The sequence below is a fragment of the Peromyscus californicus genome, unplaced genomic scaffold (genome assembly GCF_007827085.1).
Source record: "Peromyscus californicus insignis strain IS unplaced genomic scaffold, ASM782708v3 Scaffold_14__1_contigs__length_90479793_seg_2, whole genome shotgun sequence".
Taxonomy (NCBI): domain Eukaryota; kingdom Metazoa; phylum Chordata; class Mammalia; order Rodentia; family Cricetidae; genus Peromyscus; species Peromyscus californicus.
The window spans coordinates 27,033,954-27,052,099 of record NW_026294436.1 but is presented as its reverse complement, the minus strand read 5'-3'; the positions used below and the strand labels follow the sequence as shown (position 1 = coordinate 27,052,099).

The following is an 18,146-nucleotide window of genomic DNA, read 5'->3' as shown; positions in this document are numbered from 1 at the left end:
TTTCAGCTCTGTAATTAAGGCTTTGGCTTTCTTGCTCTGTCTCTAAGGTGTGTCTACCTGTGGCCAGTGACCCGACTTTCACATTGCCTCATCTCCAGCAGCATGGCTTAGGTTCTTTCTCCTACCCACCCTCTTCCTTCTAGGCATCTGTAAGATCACAGCTTGCATGTCCTGAGGTTTCTTTTTGAACTATAATTAATTGTCCTCAAGCTTCCCTTTGAGTATCTTTGTTGTCCTTGAGCTTCTGTAGTGAGTGATCTTAAATTCTTTTGTTAATGAAATTAAGAACCCCATAGGGTTCCTGATTTCCCAGGTATCATATGACTGTACTGAGATTCTCTAAGAGTCTTTCTTGATTTTTAATTTCTTTAATTGGCAGAGAAGAGGAACCTGTCACTGAACCCCTTGACAGCATTAGATCATCAGGTCAATAATATTTCATATAAATATTATTAACCTTTTTCAACTTAAGGTTTATTCTTCATTATAAAAATAATCTCAATTTATATACAAGTAACTTTAAAAATCGACAACTTTATTATGACATTTTATTTTATATAAAAATTAAAATAGAATAGTAATGAGGAAAGTTAATTCCAATAAACATGTAGAGTAAGTAATTGCTTTTAAATGCACAGAAAAAGCATGGTAGCTTAACTGTTTGGATGTTTTCCCCCCTCATTCTGTTATTAGCTTTGCAAATACTAGTTTTTCTAGGCTGACCATATATATTGTACAGTTTTTTTTTGTTGTTGTTTTTTTTTTTTTTTTCTGCTGGGCTTGAGTGAACACCTCCTTCTAGTTAGTATCCAGACTGGCATTTGATAAGGTAGATAATGCAGACACAATTGCTTCTGTTTGTGTTTTGTCAAATCCATGAGTTCAAGTTTCGAACCAGTGTATGAGTACATAAATTAACCTTTTTTTCTGAAGAAGTTTTGTCTCCTAACATTCCTTCCTTGTGATAGTCAAGATATCTCTATACAGGACAAGGGGGAAATGCTGGTGGTGAAGAATTAACTCTTAAGGGAACACAAGAATAATATTAGATTGGCTAGCAAAGAGAACATGAAAATTGTGAAGTAGTATATGAACAGTATCAACAGCTTCAGGGTCAAAACAAAGGGTTCTGGGGAAAAGCCTTTAGATTGATGCTCGGTTCATTTGAAGGCAGCACTGTGGGATCTCATACAAAGGAAAGCAGCCACAATGTTGCTGGACTAGGTGAATTCCCTAGAGTTCTGCTCCAAGATTATAGAGAAAGGTACTCTGAAGCATGCTTGGCCAGCAGCACTTCTCCCAAGATCCACCTCTCCATGTTGAGAGCATCCTTGACTCACTATGTGATAACCACTGTACATTACAATAGCCCTTGTCCTAAGTATAAACCCCCTTGCAAAAGCTTCCAGAGTGGACTGGATCCCCAGACATCACACTGCTCCAGTAGGCAGTCCTTAGAGAGGATAGAACACGCCTTTCCTGGGACTGTCTGTGCCCACTGGGTTTCTTAGCATCACGATTAGGATATATGTAGACAGCATGAAATATCAGAGAACTTACAACCCACTGCTCCGTTGGCTCTGTTCTCTACTAGTTCTTTCTATTCCCATGGCTAAATCTGTGTCCTCATTACGTACACTGCAGGGGGTCTTCCAGGAACCATAGCAACAGAAATAGGAAGAAAAATGTCTAGTGTTTGCCTGAAAGAAAGGACTGCACAATGTTTGAAACCATGTTAATTTTCCCTTAGGTAGTAATTTTTCCGGATGGTATAAATAAGCATATGAGGACCTGACACTTTTTGTAAAGTATATTTCTCTTTTGGACCTCAAATAAGTTTTATTTCCTCCCCATAATCACTTCATTTTTTTCTTCCTGTTGTGTACCTCTTTTCTTTCTCTCCCCATCTCTTCCCTTCTCTTTTCCTGCACAGTAATTATCCACAGGATGTCACGTGAAGAAGTAATTCAACAGTATTTTTCATTTTTTCCAATCAGCAACTTTCACATTTATTTGGGGTTTGATATATAAAAATGACAAGATAATTGAACAGTTTCAAACACAATTTGTCAAAACCAAGTTCTGCCATAAAAAACTAAGGGATTTTCATCATCATCAGAAATAATTTTATTATTATCTATTTTTAAAGCAATTCAATGAAACTGGTAGCAAAATGGCACATAGACAATAAACCAAACCAATTCTTGAAGGGCTAAGAGCATGATTACTTCATGTTTTAATCTTCATATGCAAGTGTCATTATTTTAAAAAAGCAACAGTTGGTTGAAAGTCCTTTAATAAGCATCATTTATTCTTCAAATAATTGGAAAGACTAGAAACAATCATTGTTATAGCAAGCAATAATAATTCTGTCAAATATTAAATTTGGACTAATATTCATAATCAAAAAAATAATTACTTTAAAATTTATGAAACAAAATTTTTAGTTTTATAGGAAATATAGTCATATCCTAGCTTAAAATTCCAGTCTTAGCAACTGTCATAATGCAAAAATACTAAACTTCAGACCTCATTGGGAAATACAAGACTTTTAAAATCTGACGTTTATTCCTAAAAGAACTGTAATGGAATAAAAAACGTTAATCTAAAGAAAGCTCTTACTTGACTACTGATATCCAAATGTAAAATAAGTCAGTATATTCAATATGTTTTATCTATTGCATACATTAACTCAATTCTGCTTTCAATTTTAACATCATGTGGTGTTTTTCAAATGTATTTCACATTTATAATACACACACATTTGCATACAATGTTGACATTTTAAGGCATGCTCTCAATTTGAAGTAACTTGCTTTAACCAAACTTCTCTGAAAACTAGAGAGCATCTCTGTTTTTTTGGGAATGCTTCATGTTTTTATCATTCTAAATTATAGGTAATGTAAAGTACTGGTAATAAAAGAAACATTCTATATTCTCCAGTAAAATTGTAAAATGGCTAGAAGATTTGATTTCACATTTTATGCTTCTATTTTTCTGTATGATTATTGGGAGGATGTTAGGCTTCATATTTTAAAAGAATATATTTTCCTTTCCTATGATCTGTTTTATGATGATAAGAATGGAGAAAATATTCCATTTCTTACATGGACTATTTTAGGTTGCAAGTGTCATGCTCATAATAAAGAAAGAGATAAAAAAAATCAAAATTTTTATTTTTGAAAAGTACCAATATGTCTCTCATGGGAACACTTTATTAGTGTATTTGATTTGGTAAACTGTGTATGTATTCATCCTCTTGTGAGTTTTGTTGTATTTATGAAGAGAAAAAATAGAGAATAAAGACAAGAGTATTATTTATATTAAATATATCTGTCAAATTCTGAATAATTCATATTAAATTTAAAATACAAGAAATATCTATGTTAATGATATTTTCCTTATAATGTTAAGGTATAGATATGTTTGATTATTTTCATATTAATCAGATTTTAAGTGTGAGTATTTAATATCAAATAAATTTGGAGAATGCTAAAGGTTTTAAAGTGTTCCTGTGGTCCATAAAATGTATAAATACTCTTCTTTTAAACTTTGACCCATTTTCCTGGTGAAATTTACTATATAGCTAAATGAAATATATTAAAGTCAACAGTAATGGAAGTCATCACTGCTCATCTGATATATACAGGTGTTATTCCAATTTTCACATTCATATTAGCTGAAAAGATATGTATTGTTTTCTCTATATTAGGTACTTTTTAGGAGAACAAAAATATTTTCTCTTAAGTAAACTTTTCTTGGCATAAAATGTGCATTAGATATGAAGTCACCAAAAAGCCCAGGTGATTATTATTTCTTTGTATTTTAGTATCTTCTGAATAATAAACATGCTATGGATATCTTGGATTCTAAAATGAACACAATAATATATGGAAAAACAGACATAAATGACTCTAAAGATCTATTCTGAAGAAAACTATGATTCCTAGACAGAAGTCAGCTACAGAAGTTAGTGATTAATCTCTACATAGAGATAAGCATACATTCTTAGTGGGTTCAATTTTAGAAACAGCAAATTTAAGCAATATAATGATATATTTAATTATAAGGATAAAATCAGGCTTCAGTGCCCTTGTGATGCACTGAATACAGGTGGATTTCTTTGTTTTCATACAGTCTTAGTAATGTTTTAAAATAGGATGCATACAATTCTGATTATTCTTGAACAGTTAAATATCGGATTTCAACTTCTGTATTTTATATTCATTTTTCAGACTCTCCCAGTGATGAAATTTAAATACTAACCAGGGAAATGTCAATAAATACCACATGAAGTTTCAAAATTACCTGTACTTCTGAGAGAATAGATTTTGTTTTTAAATAGAAGAAAAGTGAGAAATTGAGTACCTTCCAGTCCGTTTCTTAGGACCATCTACAACATTTTAGTGATTTCAAGCAAGGTCCCCATAGGGAAAATAAGGTCTCTTATTTTCTTTCCATCAGAGTTGAGTTTCCTCCCGGGAGTCTTGAACAGTGGCATTACAGATGCTGTTCTTCCTACTGGGCTCACTGTTTGGCAGGTAGGACAGTGGATCTGGTCGAATCAAGTATCTACCAGAGGAAAACAAAGCAGGAAGCTGTATTAGCAAACCAAGGTAACCTTAATTCAGAGTGTCACCTGAAATACTCACTTATTATATGTGCTATGTGTAAATTATCTAAACTGCTACTTTATACACAACCAACAGAAAGACTCACTGTAATTAGCCTGATATGATTAGATGATAAATGCTAGTGAATAAAGTATTTTGCTCTTTCCAATTATGATGCTTCAATTGGTCAAAGCTCCATAATTTATTTATCCATTCTAATTTCTACCATAAGCACTGGCTACTTTCTATTGAGATCTACATCATAACCATCATTAGGTCACTACTTATTACTCATGCACTTATTTTTATGATTCATACAATTAAGAATTTGTTGTAAGTGATTTGAAAAGCATTTCTAATTTACACAGTTAATTCTTGTTATGGAAAATATTATGCCTAGATAACATTTGGATTATCTAGAAAATTGTTCATCTGCTCTAAGATCTGGTATTTAAGATAATAATACTAAAGCATAAAAGCCAATTTATATGTCTTTACTTATTCCTTTTGTTTGTTTGTTGATGTCGTTTGGTCTCATAATCTAGTCCTAACTGGCCTGGACCTCTCTATGTAGGCCAGGCTAGCTTCAAAATTGTGGGGATATTCTTGACTCTTTCTGAAACTTTTGGGGTTACATGCAAGAGCCACCATGTGATTCTTAGAAAATCATTCTTTATAAGTTCTACGAGTAAATAAGAAAATGTTCATTTGACAAACTCAAATGTTCCATTAATATTTGGATTTGTCTGGGGGAGGAGATTCTTCATGCTGTGAAGTCATATGTGGCATTATTACATTATTACATGCTACCAGTTCAGGGAGCATATGTAAAGAAGAGAAGGAAATTCTAAACAGCCCCTAAACAGAAGAGAACAGGGTAATACTCTATTAAGGGATTTGGGTTTAATCTTTTTAAAAAATAGACTTGAGAAATCAAAAGCAGGAAGACCTGCCAAACTTGCATAGGGAGGGACGGGCACAGAGGAAAGACTGTTCCTGGTATATTTTAACAAAGGAGTTTGACTAAACACGTGGTTAGACCAGGAAGTAGTGGTAGGTAAAGCCATAAAGACAGACAGGACAGAGATAATGAAAACTATTAACTAATGGCTTTCTGGGATAGTCATGTTCCAGGTGAAAATGAAAGTGGAATTACATATAACTATAATAATATTAGAAGGAAGTGGAAAAAAAAGAATTGGGAAACTAATTTAAAAACGAGTACCTAACAATGATTGTTCTTTTCTTCCTGAAACCTGGATGGAAAAATATTCATATAGTACAGCCCTTAATAAGTATGATGAACGATAACCAAAAGCCCCTAAGTCCAGTTTCTTCAATCAAATAAAAGCTTAAATTGATGTCCTTAGATCTATTAACAGAATTTCACTGTCTATGCCCACTGCTTTCTAATTACTTGAAATTTCAAAAGCATTGTAGATCAATGAAGAAAACTAATAGCACACATTAAGCCGTTTAACGACATTTCATCTAGTGATTTATTGTTTCAGAATCAAATTAATGTTGCTCTTTCATTTGGAATTAACTTCTAGAAGTGAAATTTTAGAAAAAAACACAAACAGTACAAGTATAATTCATTATCCATTGATATTGTGACAAACACTATTTTCTACAATATTATCACTACAAGCCAGAGTTGGACCAGAGCACATTCCTTTGGCTGTCCTTTGATCTGCTACATGTTGTAGTAAGTATGATAATGTGCCATAGCTTGAGTTCTGCTAAGCCTTCTGTCAAGGTCACAAATATAGTCACAGGAATAATGTTAGGACCATATTTTCATGGCACTTAAATTGATGATTTTGCTTAAATTCAATAAAAATAAAAGTGTTCAAAGAGCAGGAAAATTTTTGCAAGCATGCTTGATTTACTGTATGCATTGTAAATAAATGTGGCTCTAGGCTAGAAAGTTTCATAATTCATTTGAAATAATAAACATATATATGTATATGTATATATAATAAACAATATAGTATTAAATACTATAATAATATTAAATATAAATATTAAATACTATAATATAAAATATTATAAAAATAACATAAAATAATAAACATATATATGATAGAAAAACATGTTCATAGACTCAAAAGATTAACATATCAATGTTGAACAGACAACCATGCACAACTGTTGTGGCAGTCGTAAGAAACTTAAAATTCATTATAAAACACAAATAAAGTAAGCCTAACTAAGAAAGCCAACAGAACAGTCAGTTATGATTATTTAGAAAAGAATATTCAAGTTAAGATATGAGGTAGATTAGAAATTTCTAAAATTTGCTCTTTAAGAAATGGGTTTCTAGGAAAGAAGATGTGCAAATACGGAAGGTAAAGAAAAGAGTTACTAAGTTTTCTTATAGTGATAATCCAAATGATGTCTTAAAGACAGAGCCAGGTGCATTATAAAGTTCTTCCACATATTTTTGTCCTCTATAAATTCAACATCATCCCAGCACTCGGGAGGCAGAGGCAGGCGGATCTCTGTGAGTTCGAGGCCAGCCTGGTCTACAGCGTGAGATTCAGGAAAGGTGCAAAGCTACACAGAGAAACCCTGTCTCGAAAAACCAAAAAAAAAAAAAAAAAAAAAAAAAATTCAACATCATTAGATATAACTTCTGACAGGACCACGGGAACTCTAATAACTTAAAATTATGCTAACATGATTACAAAAATCTATTTTCTTACAGTAAAATACACTGTATTTGATAATGTTAGGTTTAACTTAGGAATCTTTTCCAAGTTTGAGATAGGGATAATGGTATTCTTTCTATTATGTTTTTCTAGTAACTTTTTGTGAAATGTTTTTTTTTTATCTTACCCTAAAACTGAACACTACTCCACAGTTTGACATCGACTGTTTTTTCTCTCTATACACATCTCTGTATAGAACAGGTTAGTCTTTTAAACTTTAGCATCACATACCCTTATGGATTTTAGACATTTCAGTGAGACCCAAGGTAATAATGTCATCCTAAGCAAAATGGGAAAAAGTAGAACAACTACAAGGCTTACATCTTGTATAGTAAACTATACTACCGCGATGTAGAGTAACCGGCACAGCACAGTACTGGCGTATAGACAAGCATATGTATTTAGTCAACATTAGGTTGACTGAATTTGCAACAGAGGATAAAGAACTTGAAGAGGAGATAGGATAATCTCCTTAACAAATGGTTTTGTGAAAACTGAACAAAACCTCAAACTTATATCCCTATTTTTTTTTAACCATACACAACAATCAATTCCAAACAGGTGAAGGATTTATATGTAAACCCAGCTATAACTCTAGTAGCAGAAAACAAAGGAAGCCTTTTAGGACACCAGTCTTGACAAATATTTAGAATAAGTTTCCAAGGGAAATGGCAATAGCTTTTACTGTTTTGACCACCACTGAGGCCTCCTTCTTCAATAACTTCTAGGGAAGTAATTCACGCCTGACTCTAAAGTTTTCATTTCATTATTCATGTATTTTGGGAGCATTATTATTGCTCAGCTTAACTAGATAGTAAGACTATTGTTGAAGATACCACACACTTTGCTTTAACATACCCAGTACTGCTGTGGGATGTTCTGTATGGCAAATGTGTTGCTGATTAGTCAATAAATAAAACACTGATTGGCCATTGGCTAGGCAGGAAGCGTAGGCGGGACAAGGAGGAGAATAAAGCTGGGAAGTGGAAGGCTGAGTGAGAGAGACACTGCCAGCTGCCATGATGAGAAACAGCATGTGAAGATGCCGGTAAGCCACGAGCCATGTGGCAAGGTATAGATTAATGGAAATGGATTAATTTAAGCTGAAAGAACAGTTAGTAAGAAGCCTGCCATGGCCATACAGTTTGTAAGCAATATAAGTCTCTGTGTTTACTTGGTCAGGTCTGAGAGGCTGTGGGACTGGCAGGTGAGAGAGATTTGCCCTGACTGTGGGCCAGGCAGGAAAACTCTAGCTACACAGTACTGGACCCCACATGCTACAATACCAGCGTACCAGGCAAGCTGTGCTCCTGGTGCAAAAGTGGCATAGTAACTCTAACAATCACCAAAGTTAACCAATCACCTTTTTGTTTGATCTGAGGTCTGCTCTGCAGGAGGGATTTCATGGCTAGTACTATAAAGCTGGTCAAGCCAGGCAGTGGTGATGCACGCCTTTAATCCCAGCACTTGGGAGACAGAGGCAGGTGGATTTCTGTGAGTTCAAGGCCAGCCTGGTCTACAGAGTAAGTTCCAGGACAGCCAAAGGCTATACACAGAGCAGCCCTGTCTTAAAAAAACCAAAATAAATAAATAAGTAAAAAAATAAAGCTGGTCAAATATTGGAGAGATTATTGGTGTTAGATGAGAACTAAGTGCTATAATGTTTCACACAAAATGATAAGGTTGTGAAAATGCCCTCTAAATATTTATGTTTATATCCACATAGTTTTGTTGCTGTTGACCATGGTCAAAGAGTTTCTTTTTTTTCAGCAGGCAGAAGTCAAGGGAGTTATGTCACAGCCCAGAGACCTCACCAATAGCTGAAGAACTATTGGCAGTTGATAGCTGCTGAACTACTGAGAGCCACTTGTTTTTGGGAATGCAGCCAGTAGTACGTTGTCTATGCACTACTGGATGGTACGTACTACTGGATGGTCCCACAACCATATGCATATACTAAGCTCTAATTAGACTTGAAGCTAAAAGTGTGAGTAATAATAAAAGAGAACACAAAGGCAGAAGAGATACAGGTTGGATGTTTCCAAGAGGAGCTGGAGGGTGGTAGTAGGAAGGATATGATGACTATTCATTGTATTTTTAATTTTGAAGAACGATATAAAATTATTTAAAGATATTATAGAAGGCTATTACAGACCAAAACAACAAATGTTGACTAAGAAGGTGTTACACTATCTACTAGAGAGGAAATCTTATACAACAGGTTTATTAAACAGTTTAGTTTATCCTCAAAATGATAAAGATAATATCACCATGTACCCAGAAATTTTACTGCCAAGTATATCCTTAAGAGAAGTGAAAACATGCATCTATTAAAAGGTCATAATACCATATCCCAAGAGTCAAAAATCAGAAACAAATGTTAAAGAACAATGATGCAACAATAAAATGTGGCCTATCTGCATTAAATAATACTTTGAAATTAAAACATTATGGTACTGTCACATGACAGATCCTTTATTTTATTTTTTCAAAGAAGAAATATAATAACAAAAGGGTAAACGCTATGTGATATTATTTACTTGCAAACTTACTAGTAAAAGAAAACCTGTAATGATAGAATGCAGGCTAATGAGTAAGTACAAAAGTAAGGGTAGGGAGATAGATGATGGAGATGGATAGCTTAACCCATCTGTGATTCAGGACTTCCTTAATGAGGGATGAAATGTTCCAAAATTGAATCGTGACAATTTCTCCATAGCCATGGGAAATACTTAAAAACAGTAACTTCTATATTTAAAGGTATAAATTGTATGCTTATTTTATTCCAGTAAAATTATTTAAATGTGTCTTCTATTATACTACAAAGACATGCAGCATAATTAAATTGATTCTTACAGGATAACAGAACCCAAAACACACAACAAGTAAAAGAAAAATTGGCAAATGGCATTATACCAAGGTCAAAGGCTTGGCCAGCCAAAGAATGATCAACAACGTGAAAACCACAAAGTGGGAGATGGTTTCTGAAATATTCATTCAATAAGTGATATAATATCTAGAATACATGGGGAGTTCAACCAATTTAACAACAGCAAAATCCCCAAAGTATTAATTCAATTAAAAGTCCACAAATGACCTGAAAGAACAGTTCTCATAGAAATTACTGAAAAGAACAAAAAAATTATAATAACATTCAATCATTAGATGAATACAAATCAAAACAGAGTGATTATTGTCTCACATCTTTTAGAATGGCTATTATACAAAAGATCAGAGATCAAATATTGCTGGAGATGTAGAAAAAGAGAAATATTCATTTACTATTGATGCCAATTTTAAATAGTTTAGCCATAGTTAAAACACTACAGAAATTATTTTTATAGAACTAGAAAGAAAAGCAATGTGATCCAGCAATCTACTACTAGGTATATAAAGAAAATTAAGTAAATAACTCAATAAGAGTGAGTCCCAGGAAAGGCGCAAAGCTACACAGAGAAACCCTGTCTCAAAAAAAAAAAACAAAACAAAACAACAACAAAGAATTATATGGTTCATTATACCATGAATTAAATTGAGCTAACTGACATTTACAGGACATTTACTCCAGCAACTGCTGAATATACACTCAACATATGGAAACTTCTCCAAGAGAGACTGTACTTTAGAAGACAAAACAAGTGTAAAAGCAGTAAAAATTACTGCTGTTTCTGGCAGTGATTGTGGTTCTGCAGTTACCGGCCCACTTCTCTGGTAGTGGCACTGATTCTCTGGTAATGGCATGTGGAACTTTTATGTTCTGTTTGTTCTGCTTTCTGTTCCTGACACCAAATATGGTTTTTAAGTAAATCTCTATCATTCTATTTGTCAATGAGACTCAGGAGTCAAAGGCTGGGGAGAAAACCTGCTAGCTCAGAGCTGTTGAGGAGCAACAAGCTGAGCTTCCCTCTTTGCAGGCATCACAGAAAGACCTCCACTCTCAAAGTCCCTTCCTACTACTTCCTGTGCATCTCTCTATCCATCTTCCAGACTCCCTCTGACTCTCTTTGATTACTTTCTGTCAGGAAATTGCTAGCTCTGCCTCCTGAGCAAAGGTTGATTTTACTTAATTAACTCAAATGCAAACTTGGGGTTCACAGTGTGATCGAATATCATACAACAATATTTCTCTTATCTGATCAGAACTACCCACACTTTCATGTTTGTTGAAATATCACTAATAACAAAGGCTTCCATCTAATAATGTTATATTATTTGAAGCCATGTGGATGAAACTAGAGAACAATGTAAAAGGAGTTAGACATAGAAAGATAAACACCATGTGTTCTCATTTATATGTTTAAACAAAAATGTTAATTTCTGAGATATAAAGAGTAGAGTGTTAGCTATTAGATCATTAGGAAGTGTGGAGAATGGGGTACAAGGAAAAATGGTTAATTGGTAAATGAATACAGTGGATAGAAGAACTTTTAAAATATGGTAAATGAATACAGTTGGATAGAAGTAACTTTTAAAATGTTATGGCATAGTAAAGTAACAATTCATTGTATACTTCAAAATAGTTAGAGGAAGAGAATTTGGATAGTCTCAACAGAAATGATAAATGTCAAAGACATAACAAGTCAATTACATTCTGTGAATGTCAATTTCAATTGTCAACCAGATAGATCTACAATCAACTGACAGATGGTATCTGGGCTTTTCTACTGGGGATTATGTTGACTAGGTCTACTGAGGTTGGAAGATCTATTCCCTGTGATAGAATCCTAAACATATAAAAAGGAAAAAGTGGGGTGAACACAAGCATTCCTCGCTTTGTGCTGCTCAATCCGTAGGCAATGACAAGTTATTCAAGCTCCTGCTTCTTCTATTTCCCAGCCACAGTGGATGGTAACTGAATGGTAACCACCATCTTTGAGCCTCCAAGCAGACCCAGAACAGGACCGATCATGACCTGAAGAGCAGATTTTCATAAGAATTTCTTTTCTATGCTCACACTATCAACTGTAAAAGTTTCATTTCTAAACTATTGACACTTTCTTTCTCAGGTGTGGATAGGCAACCTATAATAAAGTCACATTTGAACCTTTTACTTTGTTACCTAAGTCCCTTCTCAGAGTCAAATCTAATTTGATTTCCATTGTTATATTGACCAACTGTTTCCTAAAATACTTCATGTCTTCCCTATGCAGAACATTTTCTTTTATCATTATTCCAGTTCTGGAATGTGCCCCCCACCACATTCAACAAAACAAATCCTATTTAAATTTCAAAAGGTAGGTGATATCTCCCACCATTTTTGGTATTAATTCCATTTCGAAGTAATATCTTTCTTCTTGAAATTAATGAAGCACCACCTAACGTAATCAAAGATTAAATTCCTTATACGGCATAAGTCATTGTGAATTCTTTCCATTTTCTTGTGATCAACTATAATTTTGTTAATTAAGTATAAGCACATGGAAGTAAAGGAAACTGTCATATTAACTTCTGTATCTCATTTTTAGGATAGTGTCATTACTATTGTACACATACACTCCATCCTTTTAGGGCAGCAATTCTCAACCTGTGGGTTGCAACCCCTTTGGGGGGGTCACATATAAGATATTTACATTATGATTCATAACAGTAGCAAAATTACAGTTATGAAGTAGCAATAAAGTAAATTTTATGGTTGGGGGGTCACCACAACATGAGGAACTGTATTAAAGGGTTGCAGCATTAAGAAGGGTGAGAACCATTTTAGTGAATGTGGTTCTTCTTTCTAGCCCTTTCCTAACGTATTCCACGGTATTTTAATTTTGCTTATGGATATTTGAAGATCTTTAGATCCATATACGTTGGTTACTTCACTTTTTCTTTGACCTGCTCTCCATAGAGTAAGATTTTCTCTTGCTTTGAAAGTGTGTATTTGCCCACAGAATAGAGAATGTCTGCTGCTATTTCCTCACTTAACAAGCCTTCTTTTCAACAATTCTACATTTTAAAGTACTACATGGAGAACCAGAGGGATGCATATGCTCGCCAAAAATAGATTTTCCCAAGCATGCTCATCACACAAACAAATAAGAGACTATAATGGTAAATAAAATAGAAGGTAGATTAGTAATGTATATATCCCTAATCTGGTATATGAAGTCAACTTACACAACATCATTCAGCTCAAGCCTGGTATCTGGAGATGGATTGATCAGGATGTAAGACAGTGTGCTTTGATGATCATTCATTTCATCTGCAAGATAAACAAATGTTGTCTGTTATGGTTCACACAAAATCACAGAAATCTCTGTACTCGTGTTTAAATCATGTAGTTGTCAATGATTTAACATTGACTTGATGCAGTTGCTTTTGGTTCTGTTTTGTTTTTAATGGATAGAAGTTTGGTTCCTACATTTCTGTCATCTGAAATATGTTCAAAGTATCTACTTTTTGTTTCAGTAGATGATAAAAATAAAGTATCTAATTCTGTTCAGTGTAACCATAGTTACGTTTTCTCCTGAAAGTCATTACAATTAAAAAGTTTTTCTACTAAAGAAATGGTTATGAGATATTTACTTGATTCATTTCCCTTTGTAATAATTAAAGATAATTAGAAGCAAACATTGTCATAGCAGAGAACATTGATACAGGAAACTCCTGAAAAATAATCTATTCATATGTATTTAGAAGGTAATAGAGAATCATGTTAAACTATGCACAGCTTTCATATGCATGTCTTCATGGCACAATTTGTTTCTTCTTTAAAAATACAAATAATTCTTTGTAAAAGAATTTAACCTTAACGTTTCAAGGAGACTACACTGGCAAATACTTTTCTTCTCATCGGCCATGTTGGGAAGGGCTGGTACCATGAGGACATTGAAGTTAAGGTCATCAGAGCACTGGGTTATGTCCTGAGTTAGTTCTTAAAAGGTCAAGTTGTTTCAAAAGAGCAAGTTTTCGATCCCTGCCCTACATAAGTTGGCTTTATACCTCACTCTGTAAGTTTCTATTTTATCTTCACACCTGATCTGATGTGATACAGACAAGGGGCCATCACAAAACACCATAACTGAACCTGTATTAGAATCCTCACCTCCAGTAATATGACTTAATAAAGTTCATTCCTTTAAAAGTACCCAACTTCGAGTATCAGATATAGCAATCAGAAACTCACCAATACAAAATAGCATAAAAATAATCATTTTTAAAATGTGAAAAACTTTGTAGGTCTTGATATTTTATATTCTAAGAGCATTCTAAGTTGCGAAGACAAAGCCACGTGGACATGTACTTCAATGACTACTCTTCTTTCCAAGGATAAAGTCTGTTTTTCAGACACTAGGCTTGTAAATAAGCAGAGTTCTTCTTTTTTTTTTTTTTTTTTTTTTTTGAGACAGGGTTTCTCTGTGTAGTTTTGCGCCTGTCCTGGAACTCACTCTGTAGCCCAGGCTGGCCTTGAACTCACAGAGATCTGCCTGCCTCTGCCTCCCAAGTGCTGGGATTAAAGGCATGTGCCACCACCACGCGGCATTAAGCATAGTTCTTGAAGGCAATACTGTATTATTAAGTTTAAAGAAAAGTTTAAAATTGCTTCTTACCAAAAGAAGTTCCTCAATATCTAAATATTTCATTAAAGTTCATGTCAGGCCAACATAGCTGAACCTAATAAACAATTTGCTGTACTAAAATGCTATTCTCACAAAATAATGTTATTTATTACATTCATTTCAGTAGGAAAAAAATGTCCTCCTAATGTCATAATATATTCTGCTTTAGTTCAATTGATTTGCAAATCAACTTTAATGCCTGTAACAAAGTTAGTATCTCACAGGACAGATAAATTACAGAATAGGTGAGCCTACCAAAAGTTTACCACTAAAAATGTCAAGATTGCCAGGAAATAAACAAAGAACGCCCAAGGATGTGTAAACCACAGCTAACATCTAACAAACAAACTGCTTAGCACAAGTATGACCTAAAGATTGCATGTGGAACACTGAAATAATTTGGGAAACCATGAAAAATTATTTGAAAGTCAAATGCAGCTGGGAATCCAGTATGTTTATTTGCTAAGTCTGGGAATCATAAGGAGGGATGTATGACTAAATCAACAGGCTGGAGTTTGAAATCCCAATTTATTATAAAATTATACTCCAAAAATAGTTACAAATCAAACATAAATCATATTATACTGACATGAGTTTATCAAGATCATATATCTCTATAAAAAATGTTTGATTCATATGTTCTTCTCCGAAAAAATTCTTTTTGTGTGAATGATAATAACTTCTTTTCAAAGGAACTCAAATTGATGGTGTGCTCTAAACCCTAAATCATAAATAACAAACACTCTGAGAGGCAATAGGTATACTAGAAAGATCTCCATGCCATTTGGGTGTGAGCAACTCAGTTTCTAAAATAAACAACAGTATTGCTGAGCTGCGATATGAAGAAGCTAATCTTACCAGACCACCACTTGCTCAGTGGAGATACACAGCTGCACTCTGACGATCTGACATTAACAGAGAACTCTCATATTGCTTTTATATACAAGCCAAGGGGCAGTGGTGATTTCATTTGTTTGTCCAATGCTTTCTAGATAATTATGAGCTTTTCTAATGGTAGATGCAATTATTTTGTCAGTACTTTGGTTTGCCCTGTTAGCCTATTTTAACACATCAAACTGAATGCATTTATTGTGTAACTGGCTCTAAGAAGGATATCAAACATGTTGATAATATACTCAGTGATTTCACAAGTTTTAAATCAAGGCAAGGATGAGGTCACAGTTGGAAGCAGCAACTCCAGTTTCTTTCTTTACTCCTCAATGTCTAGTCCTCGTGGAAGAGGAATGCCATCCTTTTGATTTAGGTTAAAAGTGGTTGTTGAGTTCAAAACTGTTCTTTCAAGTCTGCCTTGCAATAGAGCTCAGTTGGACCACAGCTTGCCTGTCACACGTTGTCTGAAGGCCTGCAGTTACCTCTTTCTCTTTGTGACTTTGCATTTGAGAATTAATAAGCATGTTTTTAAGTCTATTGTAGACACACTTCAAAGCAATATTTACCAATTGTTTTATTGGCCACATACTACTGTTTTAATCTCAACTAGTCATTCTCTGAGGTTATATTTTGTTTATTTCTCAATTCTATAAAGGTGAATATAGCAGGTTTGATGGATTTTTAAGAGCTTAACATAATTATCATTAACCCTGGCAGACATGCATATATATGGTTGTGCCAATCACAGAATACAATACTTACTAATAAAATGGATTTGCTTTATATCTGGTTGTATGAATCAGAGAATTAAGATTCTATTTCCTAGCATCAGAAATGTACTAAGAATCTTCTATGAATATACCGTTTCCAGACAGCTAAACTCTGACCTTAGGTAACTGAAAAAATACCATCTAGTTAAAATTACTGCTCTTGAAATTGTTGCACACACAGTGGAAAAATCAGGAGACTCAGCAAATGGTGCTGACAAAATGAGATATGCACCCTCAGAACAGTGAATTTAGATTCATGTCTTTCTTCCGACATAAAGCTCAATTCAAAAGGGACCAAACACTTTCATTTAAAACATGAAATGTTGGAACTTCTGGAGCAAAGCGGAGGGGATCCACTTTGGGATTGAAGTGTGCGAAAGAGCTTCCTAACAGGGCTTCAGGGGGGGTAGGAAATCGGTGAACGGACTGCATGAAATCCTTGGCACGGCCAAGGGCACTAAGGGCAGGGGTAACACACAGCTCACAGATGAGAGAAAATCTTTGTCCTGTACCTCAGACAAGGGGCTATTAGCAAAAACATACAAAGAACTGCAAAATACAACCAACAGATTGAGTAAGGAGTTTAAAAGACAATTTTCAAAACATGATAATGATAAATATTTTTAAATTTCTTTTTTCAATTGTTGAGACTGTCATATAATTATACCATTTTCCCCTTTCTTTTCTCCCTCCAAACCCTTCCAAATACCCTTTCCTCTCTTTCAAATCCATTGACTCATTTTCTTTTGTTTTTCTGAAATGGGCATGTGTGTGTCCTTAAATACATAAATATAACATGTTCAGTCTGTTTTATGTAACTTGTATGTATATAATTTCAGACCTGACCATTTGGATAACCAATTGCAGTGCTCTTCCCTGGGGAAGACTATTTCTCCTCCTCTATCATTCCTTAGTTGCTTGTAGTTCTTTGTATAGGGTTGAGGCCCCATGAGCTTTCCCTCATCCGTATTAGTGTATCTACTGGTGTCATTTACGCAAACACGTTTGTGAGAATTTATAACTGACATTTCCAGTAGACACAATTTCACAGCAATTGTCAGGAGTAGTGTTATAGATGTATGAGATGCAAAATGTTACAGAAAATTACAAGTGACCAATACATTTTTTTAAAAATTCCTCAAAATTTCGAGCAATCAAGAAACTGGGAATTAAGTGTAGATGGTGAGTCAATAAAATTTAAGGATATATGAGGAAGCTTAATGGAATGACACTGTTTCATAAGCCAATTACAAATTTTAATCTTTTGGTTTTTTGAGACAGGGTTTCTCTGTGTAGCTTTGACTGTCCTGGAACTCACAAAGATCTGCCCGCCTCTGCCTCTGGAATGCTTGGATCAAAGACATGCACAACTGCCACCTGGAAAATGCATTAAAATGATTTATTTATCTTTTAATTTTCTCTTTGCTTTGTTGTTTTCCCTGAATGTATGTCTGTGAGAGAGTGCTGGATCCCTAGAACTGGAGTTACAGACAGTTGGGAGCTACCATGTGGGTGCCGGGAATTGAACTTGGGTCCTCTGGAAGAGCAGTCAATGCTCTTAGGCACTGAGTCATCTCTTTAGCCCTCCAATTTTATTTTTTTAACTCCACA

General features: G+C 34.4%; 1 protein-coding gene across 2 annotated transcripts in view; it reads right to left on the bottom strand.

Moving 5' to 3' along the window:
• Positions 1-1,963: 1,963 nt before the first annotated feature.
• Positions 1,964-18,146, bottom strand: part of Kcnt2 (potassium sodium-activated channel subfamily T member 2) — a 353,431-nt gene continuing 337,248 nt past the window's right edge. For both annotated transcript variants that reach the window (XM_052737110.1, XM_052737109.1), the window contains 2 exons: positions 13,433-13,517; positions 1,964-4,572 (listed from right to left, as the gene is read on the bottom strand). In XM_052737110.1, coding sequence (XP_052593070.1) covers positions 4,461-4,572; positions 13,433-13,517 — 197 coding nt within the window. In that variant the 3' untranslated portion in view covers positions 1,964-4,460. The remainder of the gene's footprint in view (positions 4,573-13,432; positions 13,518-18,146) is intronic.